Raw genomic sequence first — 26,138 nt, 5'->3', positions numbered from 1 at the left:
GATCAGCTTCCCTCTTCCACCCTCACGCTGAGCCCCTTGCCCTCCTGCCACATAGGGGCGACAGGAGATGCTCCCCCTTTCTGCACATCCTGTTTTCTGTTAATAGTTTCCAGGTGAGGCCAAGGTTGCCCTGCAGAGGAAGGTGGGGGCACTGGAGAATTTAGCAGAGGGGATAAGCGAGGAGCAAAAACAGGAAGGGGGTGGGAGCAAGCTATGGAAAATTCACCGCCAGGAAAGGGAGGCCAGCATCTGGTTTGCATTAGGTTGAGAGCGTCCCAGCACAAAGCCCAGGCTGTGATCCACCGACAGGGAGTGGCACCGATGGGGTGAGGCCACTGCTCCCCAGAAGGGCACAGGCTGACAGGAGAATAGAGGAAAGTGGAGAGAGGAAGGAAAAGGAACCTGTCCTTCAGCCCACATTGGGGCAGACACTCCACAAAGGTGACCTTCCCTAATCACAGCATCATTCGGAGAGCCATCCCCATTTTATAGAGGAGGGAAACTGACTTCCAGAGAGGTTAAGTGACTTGCCCAAGGTCACACAGACAAGGAAGAAATCTCGTTTTGAAAGGGACAGGATGAAGTGGAAGTTGCAGGTAGAAGGGACAGTGTATGGAAAGAGGAGCGGTTCAAATCAGTTGTAGGCAGTAGCAATTGGCCTGGTGTGCTCTAGAAGCTGAGACTCCAATTTAGAGTTGTGGAAATTGGGGCACAGAAGGTGCCTGAAGTCTGGAAAGGGACGGAATCTGACCTATGTGCCTCCAGGCCTGAGTTCCCAACTGCTACACCGAATTGTCCCTTGGTGTTGTGGGGGGTAGTTAAAGTTTTAAGGGGATATTGAGGCCCAGGGTAGTGGGGGAAGGGCCTGTTCAAGGCCACATAGTCAGTGTTGAGACCCAGCTGGACAGGTTCTGTGCGATATGCCAGCCAGGGAGGAGAGGGGACAAGGGAACATCATAGTAGGCGTGAGTGAAGCCTGAGGCCCCAGGGATGTGGGGGGAGCTGCCCACCTCCTCTGGAGGTGTCTCACCTTCCCTGGCCCAGAACCCAAGAACGAGGCCCCATGTCTTCCACTGCCTGCTGGGCCCTGGGAGTTAATAATTATGGGTTTAAGGAGATAGAGACCTGGCTGCCAGGCCCCGCCCTCCTGGGCCGCTGCTCCTGAGAGATAGCAAAGGTTAGCATGAGGCTCCGCCTGGGGGAGCAGACTGTACCATCTGCCCTCCCGGCGGTCTTCAGAGGGACCCTTGGTCTGGCCTCCCAGGCATGGATACCTCTGAGGAGCCCAGCCGGTGCCCTGCCCGAGGGACATGCCCAGTGTTCCTGGCCATGAGCTCAGGGGCTGTCCTCTATGCCCCATCAGGCCCTGCACAGGAGAGGAACTTGGGAGAGAAACCCTGGGGCACAGACAGGTGAGCTAGGGACCTGGGACACAGAGTCTGGCCATTCTGCAGGGGTGGAGGGGTGGGGGTCAGCAGCCAGACTCTGGACAGTGTGCTGGCATGGATCTGTGAAGAATTTCAGAAGCCTTCAACAAGGTCAGCACCAGGGGCACCTCTGATTGTCCTGTTCAACTTGATGGTTATACCGAAGTGAGAACAGAAGCTCAGAGAGGCCAAGACACTTGTCCTGGGTCACACAGGGAGCTTGAGGACAGACCCAAGTCCAGAATCAGGGCTTCCTGGGTCATCTAGGCTGACTGTCTCCTGCTTCTCATATGCCTCCAGCTAAGGGTTTGTGGCTAAGGGTGACAAACTGGGAAGTGACAGGGATAGAGAGATGGAAGAAGGGAGGCTGAGGAGGGCAGTGGGCACACCTTTTATTTCTCCCTCCCTACCTCCTGGGCAGGCCCCTCCTGGGCACTCCATAACACTCTGTGGACTGGCCACACACACAGCTGCAGCTTCCAGAGAGTCCTCTGGCTTCTGGGTTTTCTTTTGGAAAGGAGACTCGACCTTACCACCCGTGGCTGTGTGATATTAGATAGGTTCCTTAACATCTCTGAGCCCATTCCTTTTCAGTGGGGTGAAAGCAGAGGGTTCTCTGTGCCACTGGGAGGAAACAGTGAGACCTGGGAGTCCATAGTAGCTGGATGCATAGCTGACAGGATATTTTTGATTAGTAATCGGATGTCAATGTTTGCAGAGTGGTGACCACACACTTATCCTTTGAGGCCTCGCTCAAGGATCTCCCAGCCAACCAACCTCCACCTAGACTGAGGACCTCTTCCTTTGGGATAGCGGCCCTGGGTTAAGTCCTCCACCCTTTATCTCCCTCTAGTCCGCCTGCCACAATTTATCTTTTCCCCAACTTTCAAAAGACGTGGAGAGCAAGAGCTCTGTCCTGGGCTCCTTTTGTGACATCTTCTCCTCCCCCCTAGACAGTGGCAAGATAGCAGTGGCTCAAGGCTTAGCTGGTGAAGGAGTCAAGTCAACAAAGAGATGTTGACATCTGATTTGGGCCAGACCCTGAGCTGGGCTGGGGTGGGTAGGAGGAACACAGCTCCAAGAAACGGCTGGCCCCCTCCCTCTGGAAACCATAGTTTGAGGAACAATTAACCTGCAGAGTGAAGGACAGAGGAGGCCTGGGCTGAATGATTTTGAAAAGTTGGAAAGGATGCCATGAAGGGCTGTCCATGGTCTTTACTGCACAAGATATCAGCCAAGGGAGCAGGGAAGACATGAAATCCAGCCTGGCCTCCATTTACCAAGTCCTGTGCCTTTGTGTGAGCTGTGCCTACCTGGAAAGGAGCATTCTTTTCTATTATGAACAAAGACACCATTACTTGGTAAAGGTGGGCCCTAGGCAAGTGGAGACCCTTGAGTATATGCACCACCACTCCCACTACCCAGTTTCTGGAGCCCCAGAAAGCCAGGTGTGGTATTGTGTGCCTGTGGTCCCTGCTACTCAGGAGGTTGAAAAGGGAGGATCACTTGAACCCAGGAGTTGAAGACCAACCTGGGCAACATAGCAGGCCCATCTCTCAAAAAAAAGAGAGAGAGAGAGAGAAAGAAAAAGAAAGAAGGAAGGAAGGAAAGAAGGAAAGAAAGAAAGAAAAAGAAAGAAAAGAGCTCATACTGGAGCCCAAGGAGTGAACCCTCTCCCTCTGAGAAAGGTCCTTGCTGGCCCTTAGATTATGCTCAGAGCCAGTGGTCAAATGAGTATAGTGGATGAGTAAGTGAGCAAGTGAGATGTGCTCCAAAGACTAGCCAAACTCAAACTGGTGCCCCCAGGGTCTGTGGACCCAGAAGAGCCAGCACCCATAGTTTTGCTGGCATCTCTCCACAGGTGGAGCCCTGTTCCTGGCAGGAGAGAAGAGGGTTTGGTTATGTTCTCATTGGGTCCTGCCCCGGGCTGAACTTGAGGCCAGAGGTCAGGGCAAGTATAGGGGAAGACAGAGGGGACTCAGAGACAGATGACTAATGGTGTGTGGGGTATTTGACAGAGGAGGGCAGATGGTCAGTAGGCCAGGGGACTGATAGGCTGTGTTCAGAAGCAAGGGGAGGACCCGGGGGGGTGGGGCAGGTGAGAAGACAGACGCTGTCTGGGGATAAACAAAGAGTGGGAATGAGAAAACTTGTTCTGGGGCCTGCTCCTTCCATTTGCCACCAGGTAGAATGTCACACAGGGAGCTCAGTGAAGGGGTAAGTGGCTGGAGGACAGGGTGAAGGAGGAAGGTGTGTGCTGGCCTTCAGTGACAATCTGCAGGAGACAATGGGAGCAGAGAGCCGGGGATCATTTGTCCGTTCTCTAGCAAGGGTGGCCCAAGGAGGATGCATGGGGCAGTGACTGGAGAGAACAGTCAGCTGGGAGAGGCTGAGAACCGTTCTGGCTGCGGGATGATGGGATCGGTTCCAACCCTACTCCGCGGTCCCATGGTCCCGGAGCAACCATCCCGAGTAGGTCTGGGCCCGGGAATCTCGGATGGGCTCCGCATCTGGCCCACGGAGGGGCGGGGCCGGGCACGTGTCCGCGGGCCGCCCCTCGGCCACGTGACCCGCCCGGGGCAGGGGCGGGGCGGAGCCCAGCAGGGATCCCGGGAGACGCAGACAGACAGGCTGGCTGCAGACAGGACTGACAGGCGGCTGGGTAGCCCGTGGTCCGGGTGAAGTTGGCAGCGGGCGGGGACGCGGCGCGGAGTGGCGCAGGGAGGACGCAGCAGCAGCGGCGCGGGGAACGGACGCCCGGGCGTCCCGAGGCGCCGGGATGTGGAGCGGGTAGGTCCGCACGCACTGACGGCTCAGAGCTGGGTCTGGGCCGCGGTGGCCTCTTGGGGTGGGACAATAGGGGATCACCGCTGTGACTGCACCCCACCCGGACATGCGCTGCGTCCCCAGCCCTGACTGCGCTTGAGGGGTGCGTTATAGCGAGAGGACTCGCGAGCAGACTCGCAGCTGGGGAGAGGGAAGAACACTGGGCAGGAGTGGTCGGGGTCTGTCCTGGGACGAGAGTGCAAAGGGTGACAGCGCCAACTCCTCCTAGCTCATTGGAGCACATGTGAGAAGTGGGGGGGGGCGGATCTGTGCCCGCCAAAGTACATCTGGGGCACTCACCTAAAGAGGGCTCCCCCGACCATGAACTCTTGGAAAGCAGTGCATTTGGGAAAGGAGGGGCTGGGTCTCTCCAAGATTACCGGCAAGTTGATGAGAGAACCTCCCTCTGGAGCTCCGACCTCCCTGAAGTCTGGAGAGGGATAGCACAGATTCTGGGTCCTGGGTCAGTTCAGGTCATTGGTTCTCCTATGGTCTGGTTCCTGGCCAATCTGATAGGAGGAGACCCCTGCCCTGTACGTGCAGAAAGGCTGAGGTCTTTCCATAGAGTTGGGTAACGGCTTCCTCTTCCCAAGGGCTGGAAAGATTAGGACCTGGAGGACTGGCCAGATGAATGGTCCCCGGGCAAGGCTCCTGCCCCTCACAGCTGGAGAGGGAGGGAAGCCTGGGGGAGGGGGGACCTGGGGAGGAGGATACCTTGCAGAGCTTGAGTTGAGATGATGGGGTTTTGCTCCCAGCAGGGGTGCTGATAGTGAGGTGTGGAGGGAGAGACTTGACAAGGAGCCTATGTTGTTGGAATTACACCACAGGGCAAAGAGGTGAGGCTCAGGCAAAAAGTGGTTGAGGTGGGTTTGTGGTTTTAGAGAGGCTAGGCAGTCGTGCCTGGGGATGAGTGTGTGTGGTCTTGCTTGGGGACCAGCGCGTTTGAGGAACAACTTGGTCTGGAGGAAGTTTGTGACCTTATGTATTTGGTAGACTGAGGCAAAACAAGCACTACGTTGCTAGGTGACCCTAAAGGCCTCCCTTCTCTGGGCCTCTATGTGAATTAAGTAGGTTGGGAGTTGGGATTGAGCCCAACTCCAAGAATGTCCTTCCTTGGAGGCATCCAGGCAAGACAGCTTAGAACTTGGCTGCTCACTTTAGGGACAGAGTCAGGACTCAAGGTCCCTGACAAGGCCTTGGCTGTTATACCCAGGACCCTCTTGTAGAATCAGACTGCCAAACTGAGCTCCATTGTCATTCCCAACCCCAACCCCATCGTCATCATGTCTGTCTAGCACACTTCTTGTTTGGACCTCTGGGGTGCAGTTGGTGTGGAGCATACAGTAGGGACTTTGTAAATGCAGATGGAAAGCATGAGGGGCAGAGTGAGGCTCTGGACACCTGAGAGGGAGAGACAGAATTTGGGGCCACTTGAGTGCTGCATTGTTATGGACCCCTCATTTGCACATGGAGACTGGGACTTTTAGGGATCAGGAGCCCAGCTGCCAGCTCCCATGAGGGGCCAGCAGGGTCTAGGAGCTCACCCTCTTCCAGTTGAGAGGGACTCTACTCAGGACAACACTTGACCAGGTCACACTGTATGTGGCTGGTGCTTGTGACCCCCAGGAGCTCATGACAAGTCTGGGAGATCTGTATCTCCTGAGGGCTGTGAATCCTAGACTAGGGGGAATCAGAGACCTGGCTAAACTGCCAGTGCTTCTGGGATTTGGTTTCTTGGGCTATAAGATAACTGAGATCTCTGCCTTGGTCCAGCTCCTAGTCCTAGTCCCCTTGGCCTTGGACCTTGGGCTGCTGTCCTGGGGGTGGGGGGAATAAGCAGCAGTGACTGGACTCTGCAGAACCTGGGGGAGGGTCCTCCTCCTTGGGACTCTGGAACATGGGCCTTGAACTTTGAACTCAGAGGCAGCTCCAGTCAGTCTTTAAGGGGCTGCACCTCTCCCATTCTCTATAGTTTCACAGACCCGCGGTCTTGGGTGCCAAGCCAAGGTGATGGACAAGTACAACATTTTGAGTGTTTCTACATCTGGTACAGTGCTGGCCACTTGGAATTGGGTCAGGAGAGGCCAGAGTCTAGATTTTGGGCTTGATTTTGCCATTATATGGCCACATAACATTGATATAGCCCCTGGGTCTCCATTTCTCTGCCTGACAGGTGGGGCTAATCATATCTGTATCTCTAGGGAGGACCAGGCTCTGATGGGCTGCCCAGAAATGGGATAAGACCACCCGGCCCTCCAGGGATGGGAGGGCTGTGTCTTTGCCTCAGGCCAAAGGCTGGGGAGCTGGCAGTGTGATCTTGAGTCACTTAACTTACTCTGGGCCTTCACTGCCCTAAGGATCACACATCTGTAGGCTCCTGCCTGTGAGACTTAGGTCGCAGGGGACCAAGGGCCCCAGGATCTGACAGATAGTCCTCTCCACTGGGAAGGAGCTACGCAACCTCCATCTTCTGCCTACCTACCCTGCCTGCGCTACAGGTGGAGAAATCTTTTCTGCTTTTCCTTCCTCAGTACATTTGTGTCAGGGCCATTCCAACATCTGCACCCAATCCATACTCAATAGGCTTTGGGAAGTGAGGGGAGGGTGTAAAAATAGAAAGTGGAGAGAAGGAAGCCCCATGGGTGATGCTTCTCTAGAATCCGCCTCATGCCAAAGGGAAGGATAAAAGCAGGTGTGGTGCCTGGTCCAGGATAGGTGCTCACTAGGCACGTGATGGAGGTCTGAGGTCTTGGGGTGTCAATTCTTGAACTAAGTGCACAAGTAGATATGAGATGTGTACTGTGTGCCCTCCCTGTGCCAGCAAAGAATGAGACCCTCTACCCGCTCAGGCCTGGTGCCTACCTCTGTGGAGAGGCAAGACTGATTCCCCTCCAGGGCTAGGCTAAGCTGGCAGGCCTGAGGCAACAGTAGGGAGAGGTTTGGCTTGGCTACCTGCTCTAGGTGTCCTGACCTTCTCTCTCCTTCTCCCATCAGCAACTACTGCTGTTCCTGCATCCCCCACCCCCACCCTGCACCTGCTCCTCCTTCCTTAGAGTGGCCTAGGCCTCCCCTGTCTGCTGCTGGCCCTTTGCCCCTCCTTGCCTTGGCTCATTGGATCCTGGCTCTACCTGCAGCAAGATGAGATTTCCTCTCCCATCCCCCGGGTTCCCTGATGTCATCCTCTAGCCCAGGCTGTAGCTGCTTCCCCTGAGCTGGAGCCTCCCCACAGCTGTCACTGTCCTGCCTTTTCCCTTCAGCCATCCACAACATGTGCCACTTCCCAAAAGCCTCAGTTACCCACTTTTGCTTCCCTGAAGACCCCTTCCCAGTTCCTGATTCTCATCGTGGATTCCACTGTTCTCATTCACCTCTTCCTTGGTGTTTACTTATCTGAATTAATTACTGGACTGTGTGTTTTTCCTGCTCCTCTGTCCAGGTCCTGGGCCTCCCCTGGTTCCCCTTACAGAGTCTTTGGCTTGATGCATCCCCTGTGTGTCCCCCTCTCTATGTCTGGAACAGCAACCTTGGGTATCGCCCTACCCCCACTTGGGCGTTGTCTCAAACTTCCTCAAACCCCATCTGCATCCTGCCTCACTTCTCTGAAACCATTCATTCCCTCTTCTTGGGAACCAGTCCCGTGACACGTTGTGCCTGCACTCTGGCTTCAGTTCCCAGCCTGCCACTCCCTTGCTGAGTGTTTTAGCCAGGTCACTCACCCTCTCTGGTCCTTGTGTACCTTGTCATTAAAACCAAGCTGGGAAGTGCATCTCCTTGCATCCTATGAGTCTCCATAGGGTGAGACATGGAGGCTCATCATGACGAGCTGGCATGAACATGACCTAGTGCCTGGAAACCATTTATGCTTGTGGGTTTGGCCCTGAAGACTTGGCCCTCTTTCTAGACTGAGCTTTGCTGGGCTTGCAGGCTCATCAGATAGTCAGCACACAATACTTTTCCTCAGACCCCTTTGGTCCCTGGGTACCTATCATGCAGCTATCAACCTTAGTTCCCCATGGGCCATACTGGGCACACCCCATGTGAATCTGAACCGAACCCCTGTGACCCACTGGGAGCTGGGCCCTGGGCAGGGTTTCTGCAGCCTCTCTGGGCAGAGGGTTTGTGCTCCCAACAAGCCCTCAGCCCTGTCCTTTGCCTGGCTTTGGAGCTGCCCTGGATGTCCCTTCCCCTGCTTATTGCATGAGCCATTGTGCCTATTAGCGTGGAGGTTACTTAACTCCAGAGTTGATGCAGAGGGGCACCCTGGCCAAGGGACATGCAGCAGGCTGGTCTGTCCAGGCTGGTGACAGATGGCACCCTGTGGGCCACACAGGATTCTGATTGGCTCCTGGCCAGGTTCTCTGGCCCTAACGACTGAGGGCTGTGGAGTTTAGGAGTCCTCATTTTCTGTATTTTTGGGGTGGCGACAAAAGCCCTGCTGGCCCTCTCAGGGCAGGCCTGTTGGGCTGAGAATTGCAGCTGCTGCTTTCTACCCCTCGCATCCACACCCCTACCAGATTGTGTTTCCTGGGGAAGTGACCCAGCGTGGCCTTTCCTGTATGAGCCCAGGGTGCTCTAGGCATGGGAGCCAGCTTCAGGATGGGGGATGCTGGCAACCTCACCTTGACTCTTACTATCTCCTGCTCCTCTGCAGACCCCTTCCCAGGGCCCTGTGTTGCTTATTCCAGATTTGGGACTCCATATTTCTACAGGAAATGGGAACCGAGAAGGAGCAGGGACATCAGACAAGAACCTCAGTGGTGGTCTGGGCCTGCCCCGGCTCTAAGACCCCACCACTTCAAGTGTTCACACCCAGGTTGGGGGGCTTCTGATCTAGGAGGCTGCCATGCATGGAATATTGGGATTCTGGCTCAGCTAAACCTGGGGACCCAGTCCCTCCTTCCTCTGAATTTTATGGGTCACAGGAGCTCGCCTGGAAGCCTAGAAGTGGGAGGGGAGGAGGGTCTGCTGCCTGGAGCTTCCCTCCATGCACAGGTTGGGCCCTTCCTCCCCTCCTGCTCTGGCCACTCCTGGCCAGTTGGAGGGAAGTTGATGGCTTCAGGGAGGCCTGCTGTTTTCATGCTCCTGCCACTAGGATTGGAGCTTTGGGCTTTTCCACTGGGGAAGGGAGGGGAAGGTGCCACAGAGAGCCTGTCTCTGGCCTCCTGGACTGTGTCTCCAGCTGCAAAATAGGGTCCTATCTTCCCTGAAGTGAGAGCCCGCTGGGAAAAACCCCTGGTCCATGCCCTTAGTGTCTTTCACTATACCCAGAGGCCTGGGCCTCAGGTGGGTAAAACTTGGTCCTTGTGGGAAGGGACTAAGGGTTGGCAGTCTTGTTCTTGTTAGCAGGGTTATAGCAATGGCAGAATGGTCCTTGCCTCGGGAAAGGTACCAAGGCTAGCCATCTCAGACCCAGAATTCACCCTACGTCCTAGGTTGTCACCCCCACCCACGGTTTGCAATTCTCGCTCATTCTGTTGACTCACTCAGGTAGAATTTGTTGCCCCCGGCCTAGCCCAAGTGAAATGGGGTGGGCTCCAGGTCTCCAGGGAGACTCCGTTCTACCCTTCAGGGCCCGAGGTTTCAGCTGCTGAACACAGAGTGTGGGCAGTCACTGTGGGTCCAAAATCTAGTTATAGATTGAATACTATTGATCTGGTTACAAGGTCAAGTGATTTTTGGTGCGGGGGGAGGTGGTAAAGGGGGCTCAGGGGTTTAAGCTCGGGGCCTTGTGCTCCAAGCCCTTTTTGGTTTAGGCTTTTTGCCTTAGGCAGGTTTTGCTCACAGCTGACCTTGGACCTCAGTCCTCTGTAGCTGGGATTACAGATATGTACAGCCACACCTAACTTATTTTGTTGAGACAGAATCTCACTAACATTTTGCCCATGCTGGCCTTAAACCACAATCCTCCCAATCTCTACCTCCTGAGTAACTGGGATTACAGGCTTGTACCCCTGTGCCTAGCACCTCCTGTAGGTTTCCACCCCATCTTACAGGTGGAGCAGGTTCCAAGGATTTCTGAACATTCCCAGGGGCTCACTGGTGAGGTCATACTGTAAGCCTCAGCTCTCCCCTCTCCTGGAAAGGTGGTTTCTGGGCTTTATCAGTCTGCAAAGCCAATTCAGGCTGGAGCTGGCTCAAATCTCCCTGCAATAGCCAAGGAGGAGCCTCCCAAGTCCCCTTGAGCCCAGCAGCCCTTGATCCTGGGGCAGATGTGCCAATTCCAGCATTTATCTCACTGCTGGACCACTTGGCCAGAGCTTTGGGCTCAGGCTGAAGTACTGGCTGCCTGTCTCAGCATTGCCTCTGTAGCTGACCTCCCATTCCTCCTCTGGAGAAGGGGACAGGTGTCCTGCTAGTGCAGTTGAATGTTAAATGAGAGAAGAGGGTCAGGGCACCCTGTGTAGGGTCTGGCACAGTGGGAGTCCCCTGGGGGGCAACCCATGGGGCTGTCATATCCTTAGGAAAGGTTCTGGGGGGTGGGGTGGGAAGGGACTGCTTAAGCCTTGGGGACCCTGTGCCAACAAGTCCTCCACACCCCGCAACCAGGGTATTAGGAGAGATCCCTGTTGCATACACAGTGCTGATGGAATGATGGGTTTCTGTCCTCACCTTATTCATCAAGGCCAAGTCCCTGCCAGGCATAACCCAGGCCCCGAAGCCTCCAGGCCCCATGCTGGACCACTTCCAGGGCAGAGAGCAGGCTAGGCTGGGCAGTGGGACACAGCTATGTTAAGAACTGGCAGTGGTCCATTGCTGGGGTCTCTGGGTGCTCAGTCCCTTTGTGTTACCAAGCGGGAAACTGAGGCTGTATGGTGACCTTCCCTGAGGGCAGGGAGGGGTGATGGACCCCAGCCTTGCCTCTCACCCTTCCTCCTCAGCTATCCTGAGTTCCAACATCTTGGCCTTGTGTTCCTCCTGTGCCGGCCTCTCTGATCCCTCCCCCCTCTCTTCCCCACTGTTATCAGCCAGCCCAGCCCCCCACCCAGGCCCAGCCACTGCTGCTCTGAAGCTGCTGGCTCAGGAGCCCCCAGCTTTTGCTGAGCGAGCAAATCCAGAGGTGCTGTCTTGGCACAAACCACCACTGGCCAAACCTTCCCCTCCCTTCCCTCTCCAGGGTCTGCTTCCAAGGCGTGGAGTGTGGTTGGGGAAGAATCTGGGGCAGAAGCCTCACACTGCCTCCAGGGTCTTCAGCCTCAGGAAGGCTTTCTGAGGCCCAGAGAAGGGGTTACTTGCCCCCTGTCACTTAGCAGGCTAGGGGAGAGCTGGGGCTGCTTCTCTCAAGGTCCAGGAAAGCAGGAAGTGGGTCTGCCTTGCTTGGGCTATTTGCAGAATCTTCCTGCCTCCCCTGGCCTCGCGCTTCCTCTCTGGTCTACTCTGAAAGGGGTAGAATTTGCATCAACGATATAATATTAACATTTGTATCATCTATGTCATATTAACTGTAGCATTACATTTTCATGAACTGTATTGATGAAGGCAGCTCCCATGTAAGTGCCTCCAGTGTGCTGAGATTTTCTGTCCACCCCCTTCGATCCTTGGAAGGGACAATCATTGGGACTGTGCCCCCGTGTATGAAAGTGGAGACTCAGATTCTCAGCATTGATGCACTTATGGTCATCTGTTCAACAAACATGAACTGAGCCGTGGCTGTGTGCTGTCTATCTAGGCCCTGGGCTGTGTTGGGCCAGGCTTGATCCCTGTCCTTGCCCCTAAGAGAGTTCATCCATGTTCATTCATCCCCTGGGACAACCCCGGCTGTAGCTTACAACTCTATTTTAGAGATAGACAGACTGAGGCCCAAGTGGCAGGTAAGTTGCCCAGGGTTTGTCCGTGGGCTCAGTTCTGCAGGTCTCAGAACCCCACCCTGTGCCTGATGATACTTTCATTTGCCTTGCAGCTCGCCCCAGACAGACGAGGGGCTCCCACCAACCCTTGCAGCTGTCCCAGTCTCCTGGAAAAGCGTGGGCCCCTGCAAAGGCCACAGGGAGCCCCTGGGAGCCCTGGTGGAGGCCTCTGCAGGGGAGAAGGCCCAAGCTGAGGAAGGCCCTGCAGCCTCCCGACTGGATATGTCACGCCTTCGTAGCTCCTCCATGGAGATCCGAGAGAAGGGCTCAGAGTTCCTGAAGGAGGAGCTGCACAAAGCCCAGAAGGTGGGGTCCAGGGCAGCATGGAGGGAGTTTGGGGAAGAGGAGCCTGGGAACGTCTAGAGGTGTAGGGAAGGGAAATGCTTGAGCATTTGCCAGGGTCAGCTGCATATCAGGTCTGTGCTGGGCATCTGGGGATTACAAGGGAGTGCCCAGTTCTTGTGTCCAGTGCTGGGGATGGAACTCAAGGTCTCTCAGGCTAAACAGCACTTTACCACTGAGCTAAATCCTCAGCTGCTTGTATCTTTTTAAAATGTCCTTCATACACCTTGACTTATCTAAAACCCTCTTCTATGCTATGGGCTAAGTGAGAGATGCATCCCAAAGTGTCAGGTACCAGAGGAAGTAAGCTGGTGGCCCAGAGCCTCACACAGGATGAGTAGGGGATGGAGCCTGGCCAGAGGGGCTGAGTGAACCCATGCCGGGCTGAGGCCTTCCAGGGCTGACAGCCCTGCCTGTGCCTAGGAGTTGAAGCTGAAGGATGAGGAATGTGAGCGACTGGTCAAGGTGCGTGAGCAGCTGGAGCAGGAGCTGGAGGAGCTGACAGCCAGCCTGTTTGAGGTACCCAGATGGGCAGGGCAGCCTGGAAATGGGTCACCCAAGTGTCCAATGACTCATGGCCACTCATACAGAGGCTGTCCTCTTCCAGGAAGCTCACAAGATGGTTCGAGAAGCCAACATGAAGCAGGCAGCATCAGAAAAGCAGCTGAAGGAGGCTTGGGGCAAGGTGAGCCTATCCCAGTCTGCCCGGCCACAATGCTCCAACCTGGCCCCTGGCCCTGGAAGGACTGGCTATCAAGGATACCAGAGCAGATCCTAGCAGTCCAGTTGGATAGTGGAAACGGGTAGGCCCAGGCCCAGGGACAGTGGGGCAAGATATCTGAGCCCAGTGCCCAGACTCCACAGAGTTTCTGCTACACCATGTAGATATTTCTGGAGCCTTCAAGGAACTGGTTATTGTAATTTCCTCTCCCTCCTCCCAGCCCCCCTTACAAAGCTGAAAACTCAGTCTTGCTATGGAGCACAGACAAGAAGCTTCCTCTCTTGGAGCCTGTTTGCTCATCAGTAAAATGTGAGACCTGAGCTGTTCCTGGCTCCAGGAGACCCCAGAGTGCTCAGTGGGAGACCCAGGAAGCTCCCAGACACTTACTCTCAACAGTGTGGCCTCAGGCAGGCCATGTCTCCTCTTTGGGCCTCAGTTTCCCTATCTGTAAAATGGGTATGTTGGCCCCCACCCTAAACATTGTTCCAAGGCTGTGATGAGAAGAGTTAGATGCTAGCTGCTGTTGGAGACAGGCTGTCCTAAGCTGGGCTGACAGGCAGTGGTAGCCAGGATGGCGTTAACCCTGGGTTAGGGTTGACGGCCATCCCATCTGGGCCAGATCGACATGCTGCAGGCGGAGGTGACAGCCTTGAAGACACTGGTCATCACGTCCACACCAGCCTCTCCCAACCGTGAACTCCACCCACAGCTGCTGAGCCCCACTAAGGCTGGGCCCCGAAAGGGCCACTCGCGCCATAAGAGCACCAGCAATGCCCTCTGCCCTGTTGCTGCATGCCCGCCTGCAGGGCGCACCCTCACCCCAGACAAGGAGGGCAAGGAGGTGAGGTGGCAGACTGGGATGGGGGAGCCTGCTGTCAACTGGATCAGAGGCCAGTAAGCGCCATCCTGACCCCTTACTATATGATCTATAGCCTGTCTTGCCCCTCTGGGCCTTGGTGTCCTCTGCTGTGAGGGCAAGGCAGGCTCCATCTCTTCAATCTCTGTAGGTGGAGGGCCTGATAAACCCCTCTACTGACTCCATGCAGTAGGTGGTGGTCTCTGAACCTGAGGTCAGACCTGGGGGGGGTCTCTGTGGAGACCATACTCCCTTGATCTTAAGAGCTGGGCAGAAGCTGCAGGGCCTCTGGTTAGGGGTGACTGCCCACAGCTCCAAAGTCCAGTATCACTTCATGACACCCCTGGACTTAAGAGTTCCTGTTGCCTCTATCCTTGGAGAGCTGTCCCTTTTCTGCCTCAGCCAGGCATGGGTCTAGGCCATGGGGCCTTAGGCAAGTGAGACCACCTGTTAGCACAACCATTTCCTCAAGTGGCACATGAGACCTCCTGGGACCATGGGAGGAACTTCTGAAACACAGATATCAAGAGTCAGGTCAGAGCTGTGTGCTGGTGGCTCACACCTGTAATCCTGGCTACTCAGGAGGCAGAGATCAGAGGATTGAGGTTCGAAGCCAGTGGGCAAAATAGTTCAGGAGACCCTATATAGAAAAAAAATAGAAAAATCACAAAAAAAGGGCTGGTGGAATGGGTCAAGGTGCAGGTGCTGAGTTCAAACCAAAAAAAAAGTTCAGAGAGATGTGGGATTCAGCTTCCTGGGCTCTGGTGTCAGGCACACCCCAACTCAGTCCTATCCTCATCTCTGTCTCGAGGAGGTTCAGGCAAAGCCCCTTGGCCCCTTTGTGTTCTGGTTTGTTTCTGTTTTTTTGGTGGCACTGGGGTTTGAACTCACACTTATTAGGCAGGTGCTCTACCACTTGAGCCACTCTACCAGCCTCCCTTGGTCCCTTTCTGACCTCTGAGCTTCTGACTGGACACTGACATCTCCTTCCTCCTGTCTGTCTCTGTGCACCTGTCTGTCTGTCTTTCTGTCTTTTGTACCCCTTGGCCCAGCCTGGGTTTCCTCCACTACTCTCCCTGCTCCTGTGTGTGATCCCCAGCAAGGCCGTCCACCTTACCTACGAGCCAGCCTGGCAGCTCCCGCCTGGGGAGCCGCTCTCGGCCCCCACCTCTGCTACCTCTCTCTCCTTTTCCCGACAGGTAATGGCTCCAGAGAGGGGCTGCCCCTTCTGAACCCCTCTGGGCTTCACTCAGTTTGCATGCAGCCCAGAGCAGGCCACCATCACCTTCTCTGAATGGGCAGCAGGGTGGCCTATGTATGTTTCCTTCTATGTGCATGTACCTGTGTGTGCATCCTAGACCTGCAGGGACCTGTGGATTCCTCCAGGCGCTCTCTTGTTTTTTCCTCCAAAAGGAGGTAGTGGGTATCTTCAGAATGAAGCCCTGGACCCAAGTCTGTAATCTTGTAGCACCAAGAAACTTAAAATACACCTGCACAAAAACATTTAGTTCTAATTTCTTTGGTGCAGAAAGGGCAGACAGAAGCTCTTCATCCCCTGGACTAGGCCCTGCACAGCTGCTGGGCCCTTCTGCATCTTCCCAGCTCCTCTCCCTCAGCTCTGCCTCCCCTGCGGTGCTGGTCCTTGGCCCTGATGGCCCCCACCCTGGCTTACCTCCCCATAGGTGGACACAACCCTGTTTACAGAGTTCCAGACCTGGAGGGCATCACCCACTCTGGACAAGACCTGCCCCTTTCTGGAAAGGGTGTACCGTGAGGATGTGGGCCCCTGCCTGGACTTCACCATGCAGGAGGTGAGGAAGGCTGAGGGTAGCCAGCCAGGGGTCCCAGCACCTCAGCCATTTAGCCGGCAACCAGCCCCTCACCACCCCACCTGCTCCCCTGGTTTGCCATAGCTCTCAGCGCTGGTACAGTCCGCCGTGGAGGACAACACTCTCACCATTGAGCCCGTTGCTTCTCAGACGTTGCCCACGCTGAAGGTGGCCTCTGTTGAGCGTGGCAGTACCAAGTAAGCTTAGCACCCTATCCCCTTCCTGCTTAGCCAGGAAAGCCCAACACTGAGCCTTGGGCTGTGGTAGGAGATTCGGGTGGGTGTTTGCAGAATTTCAAGCCTCCTGGGTCCTGGTGTGGGGGCCTGAGGGCAGGCAGGGGCTGCGACATTCAGGCTGGCATGACTTAGCTCGCAATGCTATGACCTGAAAAAAAACAGTTGCTGCCCTGAGTCCTAGACCCTTGAACCCTGCAGACACAACTGTGTCTCATCCTGGCTGGCCCGACACATGCTCCCTCTCCCTCTCCCTCTGTCCCACAGGGACACATAAGTAATTGTCAGTGACTGGCTCTGCCTCCGGCCAATAAATAACCAATGGCCCTGGCATCCTGTCCTCCCTGTTACTCAGCCAGGACTGAGCAGGGATAGCAGAACAGCATGGCCAGGGTGGAGCAAGGAACAGAGACAGGGAGGTTTTCCCCTTGGCAGCCCAAGATCTGGCTTCAGAGGGCTGGCCCCGTGATGGAAGCTTTGTTATGGAGAGGGAACATTTGAGCAAGGTTTGGAAGGGTGGATAGGAGTCAGCCAAGTAAAGAAGGGTCTTACACGTTAACTAACCATACAGGGAATATTCATGTAGTCATTTTGTGGGGAGTACGTGCACAGGAAAAGGTGATTGAATTGCACCAGATAAAATATGATCTCATTAATTTGCTATTAAGAAAATTGGTATGATTCAACATAGGTTGAACTAAAATTTACCCGTGTATTGTTGAAAAAATAAAAAGGTTTAAAGAAAAAAAAAAAAAAAAAGGGTCTTACAGAGTCAGTGAAGGTCAGAGAAGCTAGGGTATTAACGGACACACCTCTGTGGGTCAGGGGCAGAGTAGTGCGGAAGGCAGGAAGTTGGGACTGAGGATGTAGAGGATATTTGGGACCAGAATATAAAGACCCTTTGCTGGTTTGTGCATCAATCTGCTAGAAGCAGTTGCTCCCTGAAAAAGGATTCTTTGGTCATTTCAGCATCATAGTGAAGCAGGAGGCAACAAAAACCCTGATAAGTTCTGCAGGCAAGGAGCGTTTTCAGACCTAGCATGGGGACATGGTGACCAAGTGGAGGGAGTGGGGAAGGGAGCCTGGCAGCTGATGCCCCAGAGTTAGTTATGAAGGAGGACCAGTGGAGGTTGTGTGATTTGGGAGTAGGGGTGGGGTGATGAGCTGTTCAGCCGCAGCTGAGATCTGACACATGGGTGGCTGAAGATGCTTAGTGAGGTGGTCCAGGCCTGGACTGAGAGAGGTGGTCCAAGGTACATTCTTTAGTAGGGGCTCGTAGGCAGGCAGCTGAGAATCATGGGGAGGTAGGGTACTAAAGGAAGTAACAGGCTGGGTGAGTAAGCCAGGTAAGCACCCTGCTTACCTGGGTAGGCAGCCAGACCTCAACCCCTGCCTAGGTGGGAGAAGGGGTGACTGGGTCTGAGGTCCCAGTAAAGGATAAGTGGGGCTTGCAGCTGACCGAGCTCTCTTACCCAAGCAGGGCAAGGCAAGGGGTCTTGGCATAGGATGATCCAGCTGTGTTTAAGGTCTATGCTGGGGCCATCTGCCATCTTAGCCTGGCCCTATGCTTCTTCAGAAGCTGGGTAGGAAGGAAGGCCAGTCCCTGCCCCTCCTTTGGGAGCATGCTCTGGCTGCTGATCCTCTTTCTGAATGGGTAGGTGAATTCTGTTCGGCACCCATGGCCTCCTCTTCTCTCCCCCAGCACGTGTGCCCTGAGTGGGCTGGCCCGCACCTGCCGCCATCTCATCCGGCTCGGGGACTCTGAGAGCCATTACTACATCTCACCTTCCTCCCGAGCCAGGGTGAGTCATCCTTCACAAGTGCCACTTGGCTCCTTCGGGGCCACCTTGGCTGGGACTCTGGGCTCTAGGCCTGGGCACACACCCTGGACTACCACTCCATCTACAGAGCAAGATCCAGGTTCAGAGAAGTGCAGAGACCTATTTGGGCCATAGCCAAGCTAGGTGTATTGGTTTGCTGTTTCTGTATAACACATTATCATAAACATAGTGGCTTAAAAGGAAACACACTATCTCATCTTTCTCCTGGGCCAGGAGTCTGGGCCCTGCTTAGTGGAGTCCTTTGCTCAGGGACTCATAAGGCTGCACCCAGGTGTCAGCTGGGCTGAGTTCCTTTCAGGGTCCTTTTCTGAGCTCATGTGGCTGATGGCAGAATTCAGTTCCACATGGTTGCAGGACTGAGGTCCCGGTAGGAACCTCAACTTATAGAGGTGTTGCCCAAAGTTCCTGCCACATGGCCTCTCACAACAGGGCACACAGCCTCCATCTGGGGCCTCCCTACTGAATCACTGTGTCTGCAGCTCCTACTCATGGGTTGGAACCCAGAATCTTGTTCAGTGGCCACAGTCCCGTTTTCTCCTTTCTAGTCCCAGTATCACCTTAAAGAAGGACCCATGCCAGCCACTCCCATGCTTAACAAAATTACATCTAGTACTTTCTTTCATTCCTGGCCTGTGTGTCCAGCTTCTGCTAGGCAAATCTGGGGAGGGAGGGTGAGCTGAGGAGGGTCTGTGGGGGCTCTTGTGGGCGCAGCTGCCAGCTACCTCCCACCCTGTCATGCTGGGCTCCCTAGAAGCAGAGCCTTCTACGGAGATTTCCCCCAACCCCCAGGAGAATGAGAGAAGCAGAATAGGACAGGGAAAGATCCCAAGTCCAGCTTTGCCAGATCTAAAGGGACTCTGGAGAGCAGAGCTAGTGCCACCATAGGCAAGAGGCTGGTCTTGAGTTTCCTCCATGCCAGTCAGTTATTGGCTGAGGCCTGTAGAGGCAAGGAATGCAGAAGGGGGCACCTGTGAGGCAAGAGAAGCCTATTTTCAGCAGCACAAGATGGAGTCCCAGCCTGGGGACAGAACCCTGGGCAGGGCACCAACAAGGCCTGTCCACAGTAAGAGAGTCTTCATAGCAGTGCCTGGGACAACAAAGGGCCCCCAAGGCTTGGGATGGAGGTCTTAGGCCAGATTAGAGGCCTCAGGCACAGGGACTGGGTCAGTCCAGTTGAGCAACTTTAATCCCCTCGCCTGTCCTAGAATTACAAATGGCACCTAGTTTAGGCCATGACAAGAGCAATCAGGCTCATTGGGGGCAAGCATAGATTCTGGGGTGTCTCTTAGCTTGGCCACTTACTAGCTCCATGGTCTCTGCAATCTTTGTAAGGCGGCTCCATTCTTGGGGCCTCTGTTTTCCCCACATGTAAAATGGGAATGATTATAAGCACGCTTGATTAACAGTTAGTTGCAGCAATTATAAGGAGCAGTACTAGTCTTGTTGCTGTTAATTAAAACTTTAAAACCCAACCCTAGCAGAGTCAGGGAGCACTACCTGGCTCTTCCAGGAACCTGGGGCTTCCTGCTCTAGTATCAAGTCCACATTGGCTTTTGGAAAACCCCCAAGTATGAAGATTTGGTGATCACACCTTCCCTTTTCTGCCCACAGATCACGGCAGTATGCAACTTCTTTACCTACATCCGCTATATCCAACAAGGCCTGGTGCGGCAGGATGGTGAGCGCCCCTGGTGGTCGGTTCAGGGATGCTGGTGAGGGGAGGAGCAGCAGGCCAGGGAAGGGCAGGGAAAGGTGGGCAAGTGCTTTCCGAGTCTGTCTGCTCAGGGGCAGTGGCAAGATTCTGGGGCTTCACCTCCAGGTGGCCAGAAGGAAGGTTGTGGGTTAGCAAAGGGTTTGTGATTCTCCTCAGTGCTGAGTTCCACAAAGGAGCCTGCTGGGCCCTGCTTCATTGGGACAGCGGACCCAGTGCCTCCCATGCATCTGAGCCCAGACACTCTTTCTGCTGCCCAGAAACCTCTCCTGGCCCCTGGGGCCTGCTCCCCGTGTAGCTGCCCTTGGTTACCAGAATGGGGTCTCTACCACCTCCAGGCCTTTGCCTGAAGAGCTCCTCCTGCAGGCACATAGACTGACACTGTGGCCTTCTTAATGCTCTAGGTCAAGGTCAGAAAACAATTGTAACCTGTCAAGTGCAGTTCCCAGTTCTTAGGCATTACTGTTGAGTGTGTGGCAGTGTGTTATGTATGTCTGGTCAGGGTAAGGGGGTGCTGAGCCCACTAGCCTGCCCAAAGCCAGGGGAGAGAGCCAGGTCTGCTGCTTGAGGTGACCCTGAGGTGTTCCTCTTTCTGCCTACAGCGGAGCCGATGTTCTGGGAGATCATGAGGCTGCGGAAGGAGATGTCACTGGCCAAGCTTGGCTTCTTCCCCCAGGAGCCCTAGGGCATGGCCCAGAGCCTGGAGCCGGACTCTGAGCAGGAAAGAACAGATGTCTCATAACAGACAGACCAGAAGACCGGGTCCTAAAACCAGCCCTGAGCCAGAAGCTGAAAGAACAGACAAACAGCCAAGCCATGGAAGCACCACTGAGCCATCACCAAATGTCCATTCCAGGACAAGTAGAGGGACAGATTGGCCTGGACTTCATGAGATGACCTTTGTGTCTTCTCCATGCATTGTGCAACCACCAGGAGAATTTCAAGAAAGCACCAAAGACCACGGAACTCCAAGCCATATTTGGGGGATTAGACCTTGGGGGGAGACCCCTGGATGGCCAACAGCCCCTCCGTGGTCTAAAGAGCTGCTCCCTACAGGCACCTTGTTGCTGCCACACCTTCAGAAAGGGACTGTCCTGGGATGGCCAGATCTCCAGGATATCCTCCACTACAGTCCCTAGGCCCTGGTCCACCAGCACCCTCTAGTGGCCATCCCTCATCCTGTTCCCATGTGGACTCCATGTTGGACTGTCCCAGTATCCCATGCCATTCCAATGACCAGTTGGCAGCATGGCCTCTACAGCTGTCTCCTCCAACCTGTGCAAGGTGGGGAACTGCCTCAGAGCACTAAAGATGAATCCCTCTTCCCTCTCTCTATATAAAGGCTTCCCTTTTCCTCCCTCCCATCTTGGTCTGGCTTCAAGAGGCTCTGATCCCAAAACTACTGGACTGGGGCACTTTCCTCCTAAAGTGTGACACAGAGTGGACCTCAGGATGCCTGCTGCAATTGTGTGTGGCCATTCAGACAACAGGCGCCCTGTATATTTGGGGCTGGAAGAGGTGGGCAGGACCTGGGCCTTGTCCCACCCATTACAACCCACTCACTTGGAACAGACCAGGGTTAGGGGCTCCAACCTGAACACATCCCTTACCATGCCGGATTTCCTTCTTTGAGTGGAATGTAACTCGATCTCTATTTAATAAAGGAAGGCTTTGTTGGTAGGAGCTGGGCAGCTGTGGCCTTCACTCCTGCGCCCCGGGGCTCTGGCCAGGGCTTGGGCATCTGAAGGAATGAAATCAAATCCTTTCCCTGCCAGCCCTCGTGCTTGGGATTAAACTCAAATCCTACAGCCACCTCCCCCTCACCACAGCCACTGCCATTTACTTGCTGTAGGGAAGGTTGGAGCCCTCCTTAGTGTTCTGTGGTTTATGGGGGATTGGGATGAGCCTGGCCTCCCTCTCTCTGTGTAGTTTGGGCAGTTCCTTCCTATGTGTCTCCTCGCCCTCAAAGATGGCCTATTCCAGTCTACTAGCAGCCTGGATCCCAGAGTCAGAACATCCATGCTGCCCAGGACTTGGCAGGACAGTGTACAATTGATTGGTGACATCTGCCCATAGCATAGGTGGGTACTATGGAAATGCTGGATTTCCCAACCTGGGTCTTAGATGGATTCTTAGCAGGGAATAGAAGACACAGTTGGAAGAAGGTGGGGTGGCTGGGGTTTCTGAGGACTTGGAGTATGCAAAGGAGGTATTGTGGTACCTAACCCCCCACCCACCCAATACACATACACACACAAACCTGTAGGGTTTTGTGCTGGGGCTAGTATTACCTCAAGGGGACTTCTCTGTTGTTCTGAAGCCCAGGGCAACTCAGGCCTGATAGATCAGGCCAGCTTTGAGCTGGCTAGAGACTGTCAAGGTCCTCTACCTTCTCATCTTCTCTGGCCAGTAGCTTTTCCCCAGGACTCTCCTGCCTCTCCTGCCCCTTTGTTCCCTTAGCCCCTCCCTGCTCTATCATGACTTGAATCCCTCACTCTCTCCTCAGTCCCCATAGATGGTCACTTGACAGGCCTCCTGTCACATGCATCCTCTCATTTGCTCAACCAACATCGGGGACTCCCCTCTGCTGAATCTTGGCAATAGTAAAAGGCACCAGTGATGTATCCAGGGTGTTGGATGAAGGAAGGTAAAGCAAGGAAGGTGAAGGAGAGTACCAGAGAAGGGCTAGTGCTGCCTGTCACATGGGTGATTTTGGCATGCTCTCCACAGCGGCCTCGTTCTGTCCTGTGTCAACTCTGGGTCAGCCAGGGGCAAAAAAGGGTAAACATCTGAGCCCTGGATTTGCTCATCCCTGCCCCCAGCTTAGGAACCTCAGGGCCAGCCACAACCCAAGACCATGCAGACATCAGAAAACACTGAAGGCCCTGGAGAACACACTCCAGACTCCTCTGCCTGCCCATATTGTCAGGTCCCAGGTGGGTCCCTCGTAAACAAATAACTGATCCTTGGGGGATCACACTGTGACTTTAATATCTGACGACAATAGCTGATATCTGAGCACTTGACTATGTGCTAGGTACAGCTCCAAGCTATTCTAATGAACTAATTCATTTCAACATTATAGCAACTTTACAAAGTGCTGTTCTCCCCATGTTGCAGATAAACTGAGACACTGAGAGGTCACAAAGAGGTCATCATGATGGCCCCAGGTTAGGAATGATGAGTGCTGCTCTCCCAGATGCCTTTTACCCACAGCTTTTTACCAAACACCGGCAGTGTGCTGTAAGTTCTTCCTTATTTTGAGATGCAGACCGCAGGACTGGAGGCACGACTCAAGTAGTAAAGCACCTGCTTAGCAAATGCAAAGCCCTGAGTTCAAACCCCATACCCAGCACCACCAAGGGAAAACATTTAGAACTAAGGTTAAGGCAGTGGAGGAGCTGGAGTTGGAGTCTAGGTTTTTCCCACACTCCACCCCATTACAGCTGCCCTCAGTGCTACTCTGCAGGCTTTGTGGAGGAGCTCAAGGCTTTGGCTCTTGGGAGGACTGGGCTGACATCAGCCACACAGTTTTCTTTCTTTCAGGGTTATGGGGGAGGGGGCTGGGGTTTGAACTCAGGGCTTCGCACTTGCAAACCAGGCGCTCTACCACTTGAGCCCCACCTCTAGTCCATTTTGCTCTGGTTCCTTTGGAGATGATGTCTCTCAAGCCAAGATCCTCCTCATCTCAGCCTCCCAAGTCAGTAGAATTAAAGGTGTGAACCACTGGCGCCCAGCTCACACAGTTGTTCTTAAGTGAATTTTCTAGATAACTTACTTGGACCTCTCTAAGTGTGCCTAGCACATAACCCCCCTTGGTCACCTTTTAAGAGTGAACCCCGAGTCCGGCTTTTGTGTGTAGAAACATTGAACCTGAGTCCATTGATTTCAAATCAGAAGTTAAAATATTAACATTTAAAATTTGGAACAGTTATGTCTGTATTGACGTTTTTAGGTGAGACATTCATACACAGGGCTATGGCATGGTTCATTCTGCAAATAAGCTTAGCCCCAAGGGAGAAGGAAACCATGTTCTACAAAAATTAGAATTAACAGAAGTCAAGATAATAAATTCATAGGGTTAATACAGAAATTCGGGCTACCATTAACACTGATGTATAATTGCCTTGTGCTCATTTTACAATCTGCCAGCCCATCCTGATCTGAATCCTGCTGGGGATGTGTACCTATGGCAGATAACTTCTCTCGTGGCTCAGTTTTCTCATCTACAAGTTGGGAAGATTGGATTAAATGGCCTGTGCAACCTCTTGCTCTTTTTTCATTTTTCTCTTTATTGTGGTTTAAAAACAAATCACATAACAGAATTTATCACTGATAAGTGTATTGTTCGGTAATGTTAAATACATTCACAGATCTGCAGAACTTTCACATTTTTTTTTATGGCACTGGGGTTTGAACTCAGGACCTTACACTTGCTAGGCAGGTGTTCTACCACTTAAGCCACTCCACCAGCCCAAACTTTTCCATCTGTAAAACTGAAATGCTGTACTGATTAAATTCCCTCTTCCCCTCCCCAGTCCCTGGCAACCACCATTCTGCTTTCTACCTCTATGAATTTACTACCCTAGGCACCTCCTGTAAGTGGAGTCATAGAATTTCTTTTTTATTTCACTTAGCATGAGGTCCTCAAAGCTCATCCATGTTGTAACGTGTGACAGGATGAATAATATTTCATTTTATGATATGTAAACAACATTCCATTTCAATGTTATTCCAATGGAAAAACATTTTGTTTATCCATTCATCTGTGGATAGAGATGAATTGCTTCTGCCTCTTCTACCTGTATGTCTCTATGACATGAGCATACAAATACCTCTTTTAGTTCTTTTAGCTCAATCCCCAAAGTACAATTGCTGAATTATATGGTTGGTCCATCGTTTAATATTTTGGGGACCCTCCATACTGTTTTCTGCAGTGGCTGCCCCATTTTCCCTTGCACAAGGGCTGTTTCTCCATTCTCACCACCACTTGTTACGTTACAGGATTTTAACAGCAGCCATTCTAACAGGCGTGAAGTGGTACCTCACTGTGGTTTTGAGCTGCATCTCTGATGATTAGTGATGCACAGAATCTTTGCATAATTCTGTGGCCTCCACCTCTCCAGAGGCTGCATTCAGGGGTTCAGTCCTTCTCAGAAGAGTTGTGTCTAGGGCTAATAACCAAGTTCATGGTGTGATGAGCTGTCTGACACTGAGGAGACCTGAGTCCCCTTTGTGTCTGCTTCAGAATAAATGCCAGAGCTTTGGGACCACTTTTTCTTGTGGGCCCAGAGGCTTTTCTTAAATTTTCCTTGCCACACTATTACTTGCTTATCCAGTTTGTCCAGCTTTGCTGGCACAGTACAAACATCACGGTCTCCAGGACAGTAGCTGGTGGCTCTGTAGGGGTTGCCTATTTCAGTGTGTCCAACAAGAGGCCCACACAGCAGTTATGGACCAGGGCAGAGACTGCATTCAAGGGGTTCAAGGGACACCCCTCAAACTCCAAGCCCCCCACACACACACTCCAAAAAAATACTACAACTAGTCAAACCCCTGCCCCTCCGCCAACCCACAAACCCTGGCAGTGGCCCAATGGCAGCTCAGGAATGTCAAGTGATGCCTCTCCCTTTCCAAGTGGCCCAAGAGGCCTTGGGTGCCCCGACTTAAGGATTTGGGGACAATGGAGTCCCAAGTTTTCCCAGTCCTGACTCCCTCAAAATCGCAAGCTGTCCTGGATTGAAGGCCAGAGAGGTAAAACAGTATATTGGTTGGCTCGGAGGCCCACAGAAAACCAACATGGGAAGTTGTTTGTCTGGACTGTTGGAAAACAAATTCACAGTCCAGACTTTACCAGAACATACAGCTTCTAGCAACAGGAGGGCCCAACCACATGGGCCCTCCTGGTGGACTGAAGTGGCCAGAGAGGGTGGCATGATCCAAGCCCTGTCCTTGATTTTTCTTCTGGGGAAATCTGTCACACTTTCATCCTCCTTATCTCTCTTGTTTTGACTAGAGCAGAGGTCTAACCTACCTCAACCCCTAGCCACCTCCCATGCCTGAGACTAGGCCAGGGCCCTCCAGGGAAGGAGCCCTGGATGGCCCCTGGGCTGGCCACATCTGATCATCAAGGAATGCTGAGGATGGGGCCAGGACTGCGCCTGTGGGTGACCAGGTTTAGTTGAAGAAGGTGGCTGCCTTCTTCATCACTGTGATCAGTGTGAACACATGGTGGCAGCAGTACCTGCTGTCCCCGGCATCCACTTACACCCCCTTCCCCCCACACACACAGGGTTCCAGGAGTTGGTGGAAGCCCTCTTAGAGAAGGGGTCAAGGACCCCATGTCTGTGGCAACATCACAGGTCTCTTTGGTTATCCTGGCTACCCAAGACTGGCACTTCTGGAACAAGGGAGGACCCAGAGGCCCCTCTGCCTGCCTTTCTTCAAGCCCTGGTCCACCCTTGAAACAAAAACTGTCCACCTTCAGTATGTTTAACTGTACAGGTTC

General features: G+C 53.6%; 1 protein-coding gene across 8 annotated transcripts; it reads left to right on the top strand.

The window, feature by feature from the left end:
• The first annotated feature begins 1,176 nt into the window (after positions 1 to 1,176).
• Rab3il1 (RAB3A interacting protein like 1) lies at positions 1,177 to 21,310 on the top strand. 8 transcript variants are annotated; one of them, XM_020186141.2, is made up of 11 exons: positions 4,006 to 4,217; positions 12,151 to 12,403; positions 12,863 to 12,958; positions 13,047 to 13,124; positions 13,780 to 14,001; positions 15,069 to 15,215; positions 15,699 to 15,827; positions 15,930 to 16,042; positions 17,781 to 17,880; positions 19,531 to 19,597; positions 20,233 to 21,310. In XM_020186141.2, exons 1-11 carry the CDS (start codon positions 4,207 to 4,209, stop codon positions 20,313 to 20,315), a joined length of 1,299 nt encoding a protein of 432 aa, XP_020041730.2. In that variant the 5' UTR covers positions 4,006 to 4,206; the 3' UTR covers positions 20,316 to 21,310. The 8 variants fall into 8 exon arrangements, with proteins under 8 accessions (XP_073903193.1, XP_073903198.1, XP_020041731.2 ...); XM_020186142.2 differs by lacking the exons at positions 4,006 to 4,217; positions 15,069 to 15,215 and adding an exon at positions 1,179 to 1,412; XM_074047111.1 differs by lacking the exons at positions 4,006 to 4,217; positions 15,069 to 15,215 and adding an exon at positions 1,517 to 1,538.
• The last annotated feature ends 4,828 nt before the right edge of the window (positions 21,311 to 26,138 follow it).

This window comes from Castor canadensis, chromosome 1 (genome assembly GCF_047511655.1).
Source record: "Castor canadensis chromosome 1, mCasCan1.hap1v2, whole genome shotgun sequence".
Lineage (NCBI taxonomy): Eukaryota > Metazoa > Chordata > Mammalia > Rodentia > Castoridae > Castor > Castor canadensis.
The sequence above is the reverse complement of the archived record's forward strand: the minus strand, read 5'-3'. Positions and strand labels throughout refer to the sequence as shown.

What these genes read in the sequence shown, in the direction of transcription:
- Rab3il1 (XM_020186141.2), top strand. An exon ending in AGCTGCACAAAGCCCAGAAG is followed by an intron (nt 12,404 to 12,862) that starts GTGGGGTCCAGG and finishes GCCTGTGCCTAG; the next exon opens with GAGTTGAAGCTGAAGGATGA. An exon ending in GTTGAGCGTGGCAGTACCAA is followed by an intron (nt 16,043 to 17,780) that starts GTAAGCTTAGCA and finishes TCTCTCCCCCAG; the next exon opens with CACGTGTGCCCTGAGTGGGC.